General features: G+C 39.0%; 1 protein-coding gene and 1 long non-coding RNA gene across 2 annotated transcripts in view; both read right to left on the bottom strand.

Moving 5' to 3' along the window:
* LOC145439530 (uncharacterized) overlaps positions 1 to 16,991 on the bottom strand; it is a 101,951-nt gene extending 84,960 nt beyond the window's left edge. Inside the window, exon 1 of the long non-coding RNA XR_013915253.1 lies at positions 16,331 to 16,991. This is a non-coding gene — a long non-coding RNA (uncharacterized LOC145439530). The remainder of the gene's footprint in view (positions 1 to 16,330) is intronic.
* On the bottom strand, positions 8,190 to 14,351 carry LOC145439523 (N-acetyltransferase 8-like). The gene is made up of 4 exons (XM_080317009.1): positions 13,788 to 14,351; positions 13,607 to 13,712; positions 12,811 to 12,995; positions 8,190 to 10,793 (listed from the first exon to the last, which is right to left on the bottom strand). Exons 1-4 carry the CDS (start codon positions 13,923 to 13,925, stop codon positions 10,554 to 10,556), a joined length of 669 nt encoding a protein of 222 aa, XP_080173135.1. The 5' UTR covers positions 13,926 to 14,351; the 3' UTR covers positions 8,190 to 10,553.
* Positions 16,992 to 17,369: the final 378 nt, after the last annotated feature.

Raw genomic sequence — 17,369 nt, 5'->3', positions numbered from 1 at the left:
ACAAATGATGGTTATGTGTAACATGTCGTTGATTTGAATCACACCAACCTGGAAGAGGATTTACTCACTCTCTACATAATGGATATTGACCAATATCACGTCCTCGGTGTGTGCCGTTTTTTCTAGATACGAATTATGTTAGTGTAGCAGAAACATTTTAGTGTGACAGAAAATAATTCCACTCTCCTGGATTATGAATCCAATGTGTTAGCGTTCATTCAATATTTTGTCTGTGTCAACTAGTTAGTTTGCGTGATACGACTGACGATCCCTGCGACTTTTTCCGATCGCAGTATGAAAAATATTTACATCACGCAAAATACTCCACTCTATATTCTCATACTACGAAACTATGAAATGATTGGTCATGCTTTCAAACTATAGAATGATTGGTCAGACTCTACAAAATGTTTTGATGTCACAAGAACTTTTTTACACGAATGGTCACGCATGCAACGCATATCATTAGAGTGATATATCCACAGGTAAATATGGGGACTGGCCACAATAATTGTACGACGCCGACAAATCGATGCACGCACGGTGTGGTTGATGATAATTGTTTCATGTATCAAAGATACAGCACTCTCTTGTAAAGGTTAGCAGATCCCGCAGAAGCACACCTTGGATTACATTACCAAATCGATTTCAAACTTAAACCGAATCACAGGTGTTGAGAGTAGTGATATCCGATTTTTCGAATATTCATATCGACTTAGTGAACGATCGGTAACGACACTTATCATAAACATTATTAATATTAGTAATTCCAGTCGTGTCCATCTTGTGATGTTACAAGTTGCTAAAACCATCGAGTGAATCAGTGAACGGATAGTAATCTCGGTTAAATCTCGATACAATTATTGTGGCCAGTCCCCATATTTACCTGTGGATATATCACTCTAATGATATGCGTTGCATACTGTACCGTTCGCTGTATCGAGAGACCGATGGTAGTTGACTGAATAACCAAGATGGACAAATATACCCGTTTGTTTGTCTGAATTTTACATTGGATCTCCAAGCATTCCGTCGTCTATGCCACCGATTGAATATACAAAATCGATTTTATTGACCTCGCGATGCAATAACAAAGTCCTGGAGGGTATATGATGATGTTGTCTATGGGTCATACCGATGTGGGCCTAAACACCCAACATTTGTACACCGACACATTGCATGTAATGTCATAAACCACATTTACGTTAATACTTGGTAGGGTTGAACAATCGTAAAGTGTATTCGATATGTATTGTCATTTTTCACGAAAAAAATCAAGGGTTGTGAATCTATATGTTTAATTATATTTTGTCATTGGTTCTGCTTTATCGTTTTCCATTGAATATCTGGATCCGGTTATGAACTGACCTGTATTGGGTTTGTAATCCCATACTTGATGGGGCGATATGTATTGACCAAACCGATTACCGCTACATATCCCTGTACGTATAATCTGTATAGTGTGAGCAAGGAAATTAATCACAAGTAACCGGAATCGCGCGCACGATGGGTAGCATGCGTTCCTACATTTTCCGGAGATTGTTATCCGTGTATCAATCAGTTAACAAAGTCGGGGGATTACAACTTTAGACGGATTGATTCTGGAAAATCTAAAGCACGAACCCGGACATCGCAGTCATATCGAAATAGCGCATTGTTATTGTGTGTGTGTGTGTGTGTGTGTGACTAACCGCCGATTTTGATGGGATGCACCAGAACAAGTGAATATGCGATTACACAAATGTATCGGAGTCGTTGTTGGTGTATATTTTGTCACTGTCCGTTGTAACAATATACAAAAATATCAAATTGACCCGGTGTGGTGGTTAGTTTTCAAAACGAAAATGGTATTGTTACCCAGGGAAAAGATAGATTTCCAAGTGAAAACGGTATTGGTACTCAGGTGAATGACAGATTTACAAGTGAAAATGTATTGTTACACTGGGTAAACGCCGGATCTCCAAAGGAAAATGATATTTTTACTCAGGTAAACGACGGACCACCAAGTGAAAATGGTTTGTTGCTCAGATAAAAATGTATTTCCAAGTGAAAATGGTTTGTTGCTCAGGGAAAAAATAGATTTCCAAGTGAAAATGGTTTGTTGTTCGGAGAAAAAATAGATTTCCAAGTGAAAAAGGTTTGTTGCTCAAGGAAAAAATATATTTCCAAGCGAAAAAGGTTTGTTACCCGGGGAAAAATATATTTCCAAGCGAAAAAGGTTTGTTACCCTGGGAAAAATATATTTACAAGTGAAAATGGTTTGTTGTTCAGGGAAAAAATAGATTTCCAAAGGAAAAGGGGTTTGTTACTCTTGGAAACGATAGACCCCCAAGTGAAAATGTATTGTTACTCTGAGTAAACGATAAATCTCCAAAGAATAATGGTATTCTTACTCAGGTAACGGCTGACCCCAAGGTGACAATGGAAATTTTACTAGGGTAGGTGTCGTATGTTTAGTGTCGTTGGTATTGTTAGGCGTTGTCGCCGGTAGCCGTTGGTATACTATTATGAGTGTGAAAAGGATTATCGCGATAGTGAACATATTTTTCGCGTGACGAAACAAGCTCGTTGTTTAAATTTTAATGCATACATTTCGATTACCGAGTTGCTGTACAATAGAGATGACTCTACATTAGACCGTGCTGTGTACTTCGATTACAATCACAAGACCACATGTAAATCTATTCACAACTCGATGATATTGATATTGTGTTACTAAAATTAATTATTACCTATTTACACCACATAAAAATAACAATTCATGCCGTAGTAAGCTTCTTGAACTCGTGCTTGATGAAAACGATTGGTGACAAGTATGCTTTTGTGTTTAAGTGAAAAATAATTATTTGGAGTAGTGACAGTTTGTGACCAACGAATGCAAATCGATCATGGTATTACAATATACGCTTTCGTCAACATAACGACTTGGCATAGAAACGCTTTCACGTTTTTTGAATAACTGGATTCTCGAGACTTGTTACTTGTACGATGTACCATTGGTGTGCAAACTATAACGACCATTTTGTATGATAGTATGTTTTAGTTGTATTGTTGTGAGGATAACCATATGATGACTCAGCACTTTTCGTTAGCAAAGTAAATTGTTTTACGCGTTAGATTTGTGGAACGTAAGTCGAATACATACTATTTGGTGGAAGTAACTAGATTACTGCAATATCATTGATAGGTCTCTCAAGCAGTGACCGCGGTTTGGTTTTTGAAAGACATCAGTATGTCGACATAATATTTTCTAAAAGTCAAACTTGGACGGATATCATGAATGTGTAGTACTCACGATAAACATTGTACACATACAACTTTGAAGAGCTTCTTGAAGGTACAAAACTTTAGTATGCAATTCAATAGTATATTCATACGACTTTGTTACAAGAACTATGATATTTCCGTAAGTGCTATAGTTGTGTGTTGGATTAGTTGAATATCTAGATGCGTGACCATTCGTGTAAAAAAGTTCTTGTGACATCAAAACATTTTGTAGAGTCTGACCAATCATTCTATAGTTTGAAAGCATGACCAATCATTCCATAGTTTCGTAGTATGAGAATATAGAGTGGAGTATTTTGCGTGATGTAAATATTTTTCATACTGCGATCGGAAAAAGTCGCAGGGATCGTCAGTCGTATCACGCAAACTAACTAGTTGACACAGACAAAATATTGAATGAACGCTAACACATTGGATTCATAATCCAGGAGAGTGGAATTATTTTCTGTCACACTAAAATGTTTCTGCTACACTAACATAATTCGTATCTAGAAAAAACGGCACACACCGAGGACGTGATATTGGTCAATATCCATTATGTAGAGAGTGAGTAAATCCTCTTCCAGGTTGGTGTGATTCAAATCAACGACATGTTACACATAACCATCATTTGTATTGTGTGCGATATTGTGAAGATGACACCACAACAACACAATAAGTAATATTTTGTATCGGGTTTTCGCGCTTTGGGACTAGTGGAGTGTGCGATATTTTGGATATGTGTGCTCGGTTGAAACTAAAGTTGTTCTTGGGTCTTGTGTCGGGTAAATCAGAACTATGTCTAGAATTCAAGCACGTCCAAGTAAGTTCTTTAGCGACTATGATTACATCTACTTTGACGAGAGGAAATGGAAAAATTCAAATGGATACTATACTAACGAACAAAAAGTGTAAAATGGTTTTACCAGATTTAGGTGTAGAATATCTTTTCGTCGATTTCTTTACCAAAGTGTGTTTTACAAATATTTCTAGTACACCAAAGTATAGGGTACATTTATCAAACGTCGTACAAATTGTTTATGTGACGGCAACGACTTTGGGTTACTTGCTTTCGATCCTTTTGTAAAAGATTGTCGGACAATGGTGTTATACTTTTCTGTAATGGTCGAGGTACGTGAACAAGTTTCCATTCAATTAATAATCGGACATATGACTTTGGTTTAACGAATCATAATATTTCTAAAATGCTTGCTGGTATCATAAGACACAAATCGAAATTCATATCAATCAAGACCTTTACATGCTCTGAGTTTTGCGATGGCATTTATTTCGCCCGATAGAAATGAACTTGTATCAATAGTAACGCGAAACGCATTTATCATTTTCGGTGTTGGTTGTGTTCCTGATTTCTTTGTCGGTATGCACTCTACAGATAATTTCTGCATACTGAGTTAGGACGCGTTTGGCAATATCATACGAATTGTTTTCGTGGTGGTAATGACTTTCAGTAGTTTGGTCTTATGATCACAATTACTTTAGAAGATTCAAATGATAATGAATGATCACTACTAACAACAATACAATCACATTTTGTAGATTTCAGTGTAGCACATATTTTGATTTTATTATTGCCGTGAGTTTTGTCTAGTAGAATAGGTTGCAGCCGGTAATGATATTCCAAATTGCTCTTGTGCTGATCGAGGTCTTAGAGTGTAACCTTGTAATTTTTTACATTTAGCAAGTACAACAACGAGTCACGAATTAAGTATTGTTCACCCGATTCTACTGATACTCGATACCTAAAGTGATATTTTCACACTCCGTAAGGTAAGGATGTTTCAATTCGCTGTCACAAATTCCGACAATAAATCGTATCAATTGTTGGATTCAATAGTAACGATATTGTGATATACTAACTCCACACGTAGTCGTTTCAATTACTCGTTAAGAATTGCGATAATAAAGCATTTTGTATCGGGTGTTCAATGAATGAATAATGGAATTATTACATCTTTAGCACCGGTTATCGCAAACGATGGATTTTAATAATTGTACTGGTTGTTGAATGATACCGATATTGTTGTTTCATCTTTAGTCCTAATTATTGTAAACGATTGTATTTTTAAAGTATTTTCTGTTGTCTGCGATACAACGATTGTTTTGTACCAATCCGGAATAATTTCGCAATCAAGAACATTTCGCACATGTACGTCTAGTTTTACAAATTGATGTTTTAATAACCATGGTAGTGAAAAGTTTGTTGCTGTCATAATAACCTTTACCAAAACACCGAGTCTAATTACCGTGAATAATTTAATAATCAAGTCATGATCGAGCAGTACAAAATATACGTCATATGTCAAATCACTGTGTCAATCCTTATGTTTACAGTATGATAACTTTCACTGTAACACCGGCGTTTGATCGTAAGAATTCTTAATTACGTTGGTCAGACTTTCAAATGTCGTATATTCAAAACACATGTTAATCTCAAGTCGCGCGCCGAGTAGTAATTACTTCATCTTACAGTTGAATAAAAAATATGGGATATGGATACAACTGAGTTGGTATGTTTGTGGGTTGTAGTGATTACTCGCGTAGTCTTGTCTACTTTTCATACGGACACTTTTTGTTTTGGTTTGGTGAGTTACTACAAACGGATTGACTTACCAAGGTTTTTGTATTTTACTCGTTTGTGCGTGGCGAGATGTTAAAATGTTGAGTTGTCATAGTGATAGTATTTCTGAAACTCTATTTTACAAACGGAAACGGAGTCGTGAATAGAGTTGTCGATTTCAAGGATTGTTTCAAAGTATAATCTTGAAATGTGACTGGGTGAAAGTTGGTAGTCATGTTTGTCAAACCTATTTCAATTCACGCAATGTCAAAGTCCAAATATTTCATTCTGGATTATTTGGATTTACCTTTAGTACATCGCGCGAATGGATTTAAAGTTGGCAAATTACCAAAATGATTGAATATTATCGGGTTAGGGATAGTTGGTATTGATTCTATAAGTGTTAAAACAGCGGCGTGGAATGTGTGAATGATCCGGAAACGGAGTTGAAAGTTGGTCAAGTCAAGTAATATTCAGTTTCAAAAGGATTATACTCTTAAAAAGATTCGAGTTATACCAACAATTGACAATTTGTGGGTATTCAAGTCGTTGTCATTGTGGTTCTGTTATTCCTCACCCTTGTGAGCGATCGTGCGATTTACAATTATTTCACACCTATTTGAGTATGCGGTAACCTCACAAAGGATTGGGGTTAGGCCGGAAATAAGTGGCAATTTGTTGCTATTCAAGTCAACGACACTGGCGGTTCTCTTAGTCGTTACTTATTAAATCTTACCAGCGAAATCAAGTTCTGTGACAAACTGATTACTAAAATTTCACCGCGTGAGCGATCGGTATGGCTATGAAACCAAGTCGTGAAAGATGACTATGTCTGAGGTGTTATCTTGTGGGCGATCGTAGGATTTTACAAATATTTCTCACCTTTTTGACGTGTTAGTATGTGAACGCGGCTATTGTTTGTATTTGAATCGCCGTCTACGCCGGCTCTGTGGCAAACTAATTACCAAAATATTACCTTGGAAGTGATTCCTAGATTTAGCAAACTATTTCACACGTTTTTTGCTAAAAGTACGACATGCCACCGCAGTCTATACCCGAAAGTACGAATCATCGCCGCGTCCATAAGAATAACGATATATCGAAGTCGCGCTCGCCGTAAACGTTCGGAGGTTGAGCGATCCATACACCGAAAAGTGTTACCGATCGAGAGATGCCTATACCCAGTCACCGGTTGAGCGATCCCTATGCCGAAAAGGGTTACCGGTTCAACACGAGTTTCGAGGCACCGGTTGAGCGATCCCTATACCTGTAACGTTATCATGTCACCCGAGCCATTATCTTGTCAGCGATCGCGGGGTTTTGCAAACTATTTCACACATTTTTGAAGTGTTAGTTTGTGAACGCGTTTATTGTTGATAAATTCGAATCGCCGTCTACGCCGGCTCTGCGGTAAACTAATTACCAAAATATTACCTTGGAAGTGATTCCTAGATTTAGCAAACTATTTCGCACTGACTGGATTAGTGTAATAATCGATAGTAGCACACAGCTGCATGGGAAACAATTCAGCGCGCAGGTCATTCGAAATATAGGTCGCGCGCTGTGTAATCCTCTTGCAAACAGGCCGCGTTTCCGTCTGTGCGGTTATTGTTGGTGACTATTCAACACCACGCGAGAGATGGTTGAAAGTGCGAATCACGACCGCACCCATAAGAACACATAGCGAGTCACCACAGATCCCGTAAGAATACATGACAGGCGAATCACCGCCGCCGCCTATAGCAAAAAAGGCGAGTCACGACCACGAGTTTTCACGGCGAATCACGACCACGGCCTATACCCGAAAAGGCGATTCACGACCGCACCCATAAGAACACATAGCGAGTCACCACAGATCCCGTAAGAATACATGACAGGCGAATCACTGCCGCCGCCTATAGCAAAAAAGGCGAGTCACGACCACGAGTTTTCACGGCGAATCACGACCACGGCCTATACCCGAAAAGGCGAATCACGACCGCATCCATAAGAACACATGGCACCTCGCCAGAGATCCCATAAGAACCAATGGCACATCACCAGAGATCCCGTAAGAAACAATGGCACATCACGAGCGATAGGGGGTCTGAAAGGGTACCATCACCAACACGAGTTTTCACGGCACATCACCGACGAAGTCTATACCGGAAACGGTACCATCACCAGAGATCCCATAAGAACACATGGCACCTCACCAGCGGAAGGGGGGTCAAACGGGTGCCATCAACAATACGAGTTTCGCGGCACCTCACCAGCGGGCCCATAAGAGCCCTATGCAAAAAAGGGCACATCACGTGCGATCTATATAACTACTATCGGACAGGCATTATATAAGACTACAAGACAGTTGCAATATTATTTGTTATATTCATACTCGAGTTTCTGCAGTTAATATAGGACATATTTTCAATCAACGATATTGTGAATTGCATATCGGTATAGTTCAAGATCTTTCCACTTGTTCACTTTGTAGTATTCTTCAGTCTTTCTTTCCATGAGTTCATCTCACAATAGCCAATGCACACGAACCAGATATTCTATACCTTCCGTCATCATATTCATTATTCATATACGTAGCAAACTCTACAAAGGATCAAAGCCACAATATCACATCAATCTCGTGAGAAATGTAACATAGGCTACACAGTATTATTCACTAGTCATAACGACTCGCCACCGCTACCTAAATGTTGAACTGTCTAACTAATTCTGACGCAACTTCAAGAAATACACGACGAATCGCCTTGAACGCCATTGAAACAAGCACTGAGCTATCCTGTTTTGGGTGGATCCATCTGACCGTGACCATTCTGCCGGCTAACAATGGGAGAACAATCGAGTCGTCACTCCAGTCATACTCTATAGTTATACCGTGTTTGTAAAGTGGTTTGACATTGCTAGTACCGATGCTTTTGCGTATGCCTATAAACAACTGAGTAAGTCGATCGATCTGTTAAACCCTTGATTCTGGAAACTGGTAGTTTGTGCTGGTACTTCCATCCACCCGCAAAGTCAAAATTGAGGTCGGGTTGGACCGGCCCATGGCTAGCGTCAGAGCTAATTGAAAAATTCCTCTATCGGATAAAACAATGGGACTCCGAACGAAATCGCTTTGTGCATCTGGATAATTTGCATCCTTACGTGGATGATGTGGAATCACTTACAGCTCTGGAGAACGATTCAGCCGGTGAGACCGACATCGCTGTCTCGGAAGAGATACCGAGCGTCCTGCCCAGCCGTAGCAGACAATTTCCTCACGGTTTAACGACTATGTTATGTGAAAGTGTTTTTTTTTCTCGCTTAGTGGTTGTTGCTTGTATATTGTGATGAGAGTCTACTTGATTAGCCCTCTCAAACTCGCGCGCCCCCTATCTCGATTGGCGCCCTTGTACGGCTTTCTAAGTCTTGCACAACCCCTCCGTGCTATCCCAGTTATATATGAGGTACAAGCAGGGACGTCATGGATTCCAGTGTTACTAATCAATCAAGTCCCCGGCCGGGGATCGAACCTACGACCTTCCGATCACGAACGCGCGCTTAACCATTCCGCTATCTTGTCGGATGCTTTGAGCGATATCATGCGAGTTGCGTCTTTTTGTGTTTGGTCTCGTCGCTGCTGGTTTGTTAAGTACGGCTGAGTGAATAAACCTCATCCTATCTGAGCGAAGGCCTCTACAATGTATATCTTAATATCCCAATCATTTGTACAGATGCATGATGATAATAATATATATAGACATACATAGATAGAGATTTTATTATTATTATTATTTAGCAGTGCCGTACTTAAGCGTACACCACATAGCAATAGGAGATATAACTTAATATGATGGCGATTCTGAGTGATCAGGACCAACCTTGAAATACTTTAAATATTCGAAATATCATCATTAATCGCTAATATTGAATATAGCTGAGGGAAAAGGTTTTGGCATAATTCAAAGTTGTCGAAATGTGTCAACGTATTCAGTCAATGACGTGCGGTCAGGACAGGCCAGTGAGACAGCGTCTGGATAAGTAGCAGAAAATTGTGACATCTTCAAGGATTATAACACCAATAATTATGGGTATTTTCCATAAATGTTCATGAATGACTAATTGTTAAACATCTCAACACAGAAAATCACGTAATGAACCTATGCATTGTTCATAATATAGCACGAAAGGAGAGGTGAGACATAGTTGAGGCACGGACTGGCCTCATTTGTGACAGAGTAATTCCTCAAACAGCTCGGAATTTGTAATAACTGATATTAATCGAATGCTATGTTTGCACTGATCTGAAACTCTAAATATTATTTACGACAGAACGCCAGAATTCCATCAAAACCGCCAAGGAATTCTTACGTACAATCACAGCGCAGAGAAACAATGACCTGATAAGGCATGGATGGATTTGCCTCACCCACTGTTAGCATGCCATCGCAGTGACCCAATGCGGTATCGTCTTCACAAACCGACGGTGTGGTTACTGCATTATGAATCGTGTAATCGCGATGACCATCATGGAGTACAGAGAAAATGCATTTCCTTATACATATAGCTGTTCTATATTTACCATCCATACTCACATCTTCAATTGTTGATATGTACAGTAAAGAAGAGTGCTCATGTTATAAGAAACAAGTCGCATCATCCACCATTTCGGGCAAACCGCACGTCACAGCATGCAGTGGTTGCCGTTTGGTTCACCCTGGATATGTGATTTTTATCATTTGGTGTGTGACATCTCCACTAATGTAACATGAATCATCCCAAACATAACTTTTTCCGTGAAAATTCTTCTTATTTTAAAACCAAACTTTGAGTAGAGACGAATGGCCGGCATTTGTGCCGAACTTGACGTGAGAACAACTTCCTTTGCGTCCTTTTCCAACGAATAATCGAGAGCTTTTCTAAGCAAGAGGCTCGCAGTTCCGCGTCGTCTGTATTTCTTGTCCACCGACATTCTCTGAACATTTTCAACACTTTACTATCACATTGTGATCGAAGAGCAGTAGTTCGCCAATTATTTCCTGGCTCTTAACGAAGGGAAGGCAATTATTTATCCCAGCGGGCGAAATGTGAATCAAAAACTACGTTGGCCTCCCAAGACAAAAGTTTAGTTGGACTGACTACACTGCGACTAACTATATCGTGCGGGGTGCAATTTTATTACACACTTGAAAGCAGTGAATTACCAATGGAATACATGCCGCTAAGTGGGAGTGTTTATATTAGACCGTGTCCCGAGCTATGTAGCCTATGTCTTTGTAATATAACCATACAGTTTTTCTGTCTTCGCCATCAGGTATTCCGCGGCAGACGAAAATATGTATTTCAACGCGGGATTATTCATATACTACCGCATGCACATGAAGACCTGCTCGCTGCTTATCACAAATCAGTTGACTTCAATAAACAAATATTAGGTGCTGCAAATTTTGTTGAAATGTCGACATTCAGGTGCACCAGTCAATGCTTGATATAACACGGGTTTTGTGCGAGGGTGCCGTCAAACGCGTTAGGCTACGTGAGTACTAATATGCAATAATTGAGCCGAATTTTATCCAATGTTTAATCAAAATCCTCATAAATGATGACAAATTCTCAAACAAAAGAGGAGATTTGAGCGTCCTCCGAGGGCACTTTAAAAAAGGAGGACATATCCTCTCAAAACAGGACGTATGGTAACCGTATTCTAAACCTTCACCAAACCGCGGAACACTTACGCTAATCTATTACAAGCCTTCGTTGGACTTCAAATGTTACACACCTAATAGGCTACATTACTGTAGTCTGTAGATGAGCGGTGTACAAAAGGAGCCGTGCATCAACAAAGTGTGGAAATAACATCACTATTAAAATATAATTTTACACAAAACCAAAACAAAACAATCAATATTTATCGTAAATCAGTGTGACTTCTGCTGCAATCTTTCGGATAACAATTCAGAAATGCGACGGTTTACCTTGAAAATGTCAGATTTCGCTCGAAACGTAACAGTGTAATACTAATTGCTTAACTACGGATCGGTTGTAGTATTGACATTACAGAAGGATGAGGTTTCCGATTTCGCAGCTCAACCTCTTCAGTGCACCCCACTACGCAGTACCACCACATCAATCTCAATTTCACTACTAGTGCTTAAGGACGCATTTAAAACAAGAATCTATTTAAAACAAACATGTTTAAAACATTTTCCTATACTATTGGTTCTCGTCCTTTTTGCCTTCGCGGACTCCTTTGGGGCCGTCACGGACCCCGTGGAGCCCCTAAAGTTTTAGTGCAAATCCATCTCAATTATCGTGTAACAGTCATCGGTCTTGTGCAAATATCAACTGTAAGCTAGTGTCTTGTCCTGAAAACAACATTTTACTATATATGTAGAAATTGGGTAGACTTTAACAGCTTCCTCGTGATTTCCCCGATTTAAAAATTTCAAATTAGGTTATCAATCATTTCGCAAATTTAGAGGTCTCGTGGACCCCCGGTTGAGAACCCCTGTTTTAGGCCATGACGGAACAAATATTCAATTGTGACGTCATAGAGAATTGAAATTGACAATAGGAAATATAGGGTAATTATATGGCCTCTTCGACGAAATATCTCCACACTATTGCTGTTGAACTAACTATTTTTGAGGGTTCTATCCATCACATATCGAGATACGTCGGTGGCAATTGTCCGTTGGCTCATACATCATGTTTTGGCAATTATTTACATAATTGTCGCATAGTTTTACAACTTAAAGAGAAAACAATTTTTTTAAAAAGGCACGTGTTCAAAACACTGTTTAATTTTAAAGCATGTTGCAATACACTGTTCAAACTTGTTTCGAAACAAAGTGTTTTTAAACACCATTTGACCATACAGAGCGCCAAATCAACTTTTGTTATTATTAGCAATAAAACCTTTGAAGTGTGAATGGTACGGGTTAGTTTGTAGCAACGCAGCAGACATATATGAGTTTGGCAGACACTTTTACCTTCAGTTCTAACTTATATTCGTTGCTATCATCCGCCCTCCGAAGCGCAACCGACCCAACAACTTCACGTTTTGCAGGCGATCCAACTTCAGCCACCCAAAATTTCTCATACCGGTGGATAGGACAACCCAAATTAATATCTTCCAGCTCCATTGGTAAACGATAAAAATTCATGTAGAGCAGTCCTGTTGAAAGAAAATTCGATAACCTTATAAACCAAAGTCTTTTATATTTCCATTCGTTCATCCACGAAATGTACAATGAGATTTACAAGGCACAATGACTGTGATGTAATGAACAGATAGGAGGAGGTAGAAACGACCGATTGCGGCAACTAGGCTTGCATTTGAAACAAACAAACATGTTTTAAACAGTGTCTTAAACAAAGGCCTTCATTTTTTTAAATTGCAAAATTACGTCATAATAGCGTAAATACTTTTCAAAACATGATGAATTATCCTGCGGACAATTATCACCCGATATAGCCGACGTATATTGATATGGGATGGTTGGAGTAAAATAGTCGGTTCAACATTAATAGTACAAATACTTCGTCAATGTAGATATATTCACCCTACCTATTTCAGCATCAATGTCAATCAACAATGGCGTCACAATCGAATTCGCTACTTCTACTTCTACTTGAGTAGCTTTCTTAACTACTTTGACCACCTCTGCCTACGTCATAGTTAGCAATGCAGAGTTTACAAATGCGGCAAATATATTACCAAGACCTTGGTACAGCTCACTATCCTTGTTTACGAATGTTAATTCATTCTGAAGCTATCGTAGTTACCTGATACATAATAAATGAAGACCGTCAGAAACGAAACCGCCGCCAAAATCATCAGGTCTATGGAAAATATGAACCTAACCACTGCTACGAGTCCGAGCAAAATTGCCTGGGAATGTAGAGAGATCCACAGTAAGTCTTCTCAGTTAACATTCTCTTGTTTCCATTTTAAAATAATATTTACCCATACATCCGCTTTATTGATCACCTGAGCCTTCACAATCCGTGCTTCTGCTTCACGTAAACCATTTGTGATCATATCCCTGACACGGTCATAATCCTCGACTTCATACTCGCGAATTAGTATGTCATATTCCAACATGCTTGTATCTGCAGCACAGTAAATTTATGCGATGAATCATATAACTGACGGACTACAATCGCCGTAACTTAGCCATCAGAAAGTGTTATACACGAATGCGACGATGACGAACAGCCGAGCTTCAGACAACTGTCATAGAGAAAATTTATAGTTCACTCGATAACTGGCTTGCATGTTTCCTTAGTGGTGTCTGGTTGCAGCATTGTCAATAAAACTATAGAGCATTACTATGTTGACTGTCAACCTTTGCCTTAAATTCATGAAGTTAATGATTGCCCGGAAATATATTTACCGGTGTTCTACTATCGATTGTTTCGCGAAAAAAATCTAAAAATGAGGTTCCGGCGGGGCCTACAGCATCACCGTTAACCAAGGCTGTATTTTGTATAGATTTTCAAGGATTGTCGGACAAATATCATTATTTATTGGCATCCATAGCTGCATTTTGTAGGTGGATATTCAATCTATAATCTATATCAGTTCTTCTCAACCTTTTTGATCTCGCTGACCAGTAAACTCTCAAAATCTAAAATTAACGCCAAATATAATTACGAAAAATGTATGCAACTCAAATGTAATATTGTAATCGTCATTCAAGCTTTCCTTTATGGCAGTAGACATATGCGTGATCGTCAAGACCACAAACTTTGGTTTTGATTGTTCAGTATCCTTTGAGAGAGAGGGGATGCTGTTACCCGAGCGTGGAAGCTGCTCGGAAATCTAGGAGCGCAGTTTGGTAGTTGTCTGCTACCTGCCGTTTCTCCAGTCTGTGAGAGATTGAGTTCCATTGGGCAATAAAGCATGAATCGCATTCGTAAGACTTTGGTAGATCTATAACTGGAAGGTCATGACATGCAATAATCCTGTATATCGGCTAGCAATAGTTTCGCTTTAAGCCGAAATTTATATTGCAGCATATAAATACGGTATGTTTCGTTTCACGGTCATCCATTTATATATATTTCGCTTGAAAGTCGTTGAAATACATACTATACTCCGGATATATTTCGTTTCATTTTCGTTGAAATGCATACTATACCGCTTGAAATCACACACAATCAACTAATTCTCGAGAGTTAACCAAAAAGTTGAAATATAGAGTTGACAAACAATGATTTACATTACGGCACGTTCGCGTCGACGGACTTTTGTGCAACATTTTGCGCTCCAGTACTCTCGTAACGTTGTGCTTATTAGTCGGACGACTTGTGATAGTTGAGTGACTTTGATCAGGGAGAGAGTACATGAAAAGACTAGGCGCAATGGATAAATTGAAGCAGTTACTGCTGCATAATGGGGTAAAGGATCATCACATCCGTACCGTAAGGTATGGAAATACAGTAAATATTATTGAATATATTTAATGTGAGAATAGTCATAAAATATGATCGTTTCGACATTGCAGCGGGGTCGTTAGTTTTAGATGTTTTGGTAAGCGACTGATATCTCTTATTCAAAAGCATGTTCTTGAGATATTTTTAATACATAATTCGTCTGAGCTACGGGTTCGTTAATAGATAGGGATGGCAGAAATCAACAATCGTGTTGCTGGATACTCGAGTTTCGAGCTTATAAGATATCAGGCTGCGACCAGGTCTAGTACTACGGTACTAATCGGAGTTGGATCAATTGCAATAATTTAGTTTAATTACAAATACATTATACATGTAAATTATTACAATTACAATTACTGTTAAACATGTAATTGATTCGGGAGAGAGGCGTTCTTTGATAACCGTAGCGACGAAATTATCAACAATCTCAAGCTATTCATGTTTCATTCATGATACGATGTTCACCAAATTTGGTTCAATCCCAACCAGTGGAAACGGAGTTATTGCCGTTGGTCGATTTGAATAAAATAGTATTTACGTATTTAGACTATAATAAATATTTAAAGAATTGGTCACCGTCCTTACTATTTTATTCGTAATCCAAAATTTTCGACGGCAATAACTCCGCTGCCACTGGTTGAAATTCAACCAAATTTGATGAACATCGTTTTTATTCACAACCTAACACTTTCATGGGGTGAACAGAAAATTTTCAAATTTTTTGTTATTTATTTTTATATAGTAAATAGAAACTTTCTTCTCCTGTAGCAATGCGGCTACTGGTTGGAATTGAACCAAATTTGATGCGTAGGCTTAACAATTTTATCAAGTAGCCAGTACGATTTGAGAAAAAAAATCAGTTTTGAAGAGTCCTACTGTAGAGGGGTGTACCAGATCCGAATTAAAATGGATCGATGACTATATAGCTATCTGAATAAACAGATAATTGTATGCTTCAGAACATCAAGATGTTGACCGGGCGTGCAATATCGTACTCCATGCTCATATCAACCTTGTAAGTTCATTCCTTCTGTTGTATCATAAGCAAATGTTTGTGCACATAACTTAAACGTTGGTAATGTACTTTTTGATTCCTTTTGGAGTAGAAAAAGATGGAAATGACATCTGTCCCGCTTGCAATATCCGTCTATAATGACTCCTGAGGGAACCACCGCGAAATATTTAATTTGTATTTTTCGTGAGCTGCTTATAAATAGCGCGGTATACAGTAGGCCTACATCATTACATGGGAGTAGCCAGGGTGTCTCGAGGGGGTCGAGTTTGAGAACCACTGTGCTAGATATAGTGGTCCGGATCCTCGAGCCCTGATTTGTATTTAGCATTTCAAAAACGTTGCAGCATTGTCCATCCTTATTTCAACAGGCCAACATCTGCAGACGTATACGGTCGCATGCAGCCGTTAAACAATATTTATGCGGCTTCCAACATATTCCTAAAATTATAGCTTGTTTTGGCGTTCGTCAATATGCGGGGAGAATGTAAAGGTTTTTAGCGCTCGCGCGACGACTGTTACAATCGAAAACTTTATGCGCAAGAGGTAGGGTATATCTCTAGAAATCAGTGATGGCGCAGAACACCGCAAGCGCCCTCCGCAGCGTAAAGTTCCCAGTAGTCAATTTAACATGAGTATATGCAGGGCCTAAACAGCACTTCGTCATACCCCCTAAACGTTGGTCTTGACCCCCATGGGGTCATAAACTAAACAGCGAAATTTGTTATACACGTTGGTGGGATAGGTTATAGAAGTGGTCGGAAACCTATGGCTCGCGAGCCATATATGGCTCTTTTGGGTATAAGATATGACTCTTTATCAATTTTTTTAAATTTTTTAATAAATTTATCAATATTGCAGCGACTTGTTATTAAATTTTCATTACGTCCAGAATAATTATTCTCGTGGCAGCATAAACATGTCTTTGAGAGGTCAAGACAGTGGGGTATCAAGGGTTAGGGTCTCGTATCCCCTTTTTCAAAATCTTTAAATTTTTAGGTTGCTATCGCGGCGGCGACTACATCGACCGTGAATTCGATCTATCCGACATCGCGCGCCTCTAAATTTTGGATTGACCAAAAAGAATAGCAGACATGG

This window comes from Botryllus schlosseri, chromosome 5 (genome assembly GCF_051294905.1).
Source record: "Botryllus schlosseri isolate E-star chromosome 5, Bs_hap1, whole genome shotgun sequence".
NCBI lineage: Eukaryota > Metazoa > Chordata > Ascidiacea > Stolidobranchia > Styelidae > Botryllus > Botryllus schlosseri.
This window is presented reverse-complemented; position numbering and strand designations above follow the sequence as displayed.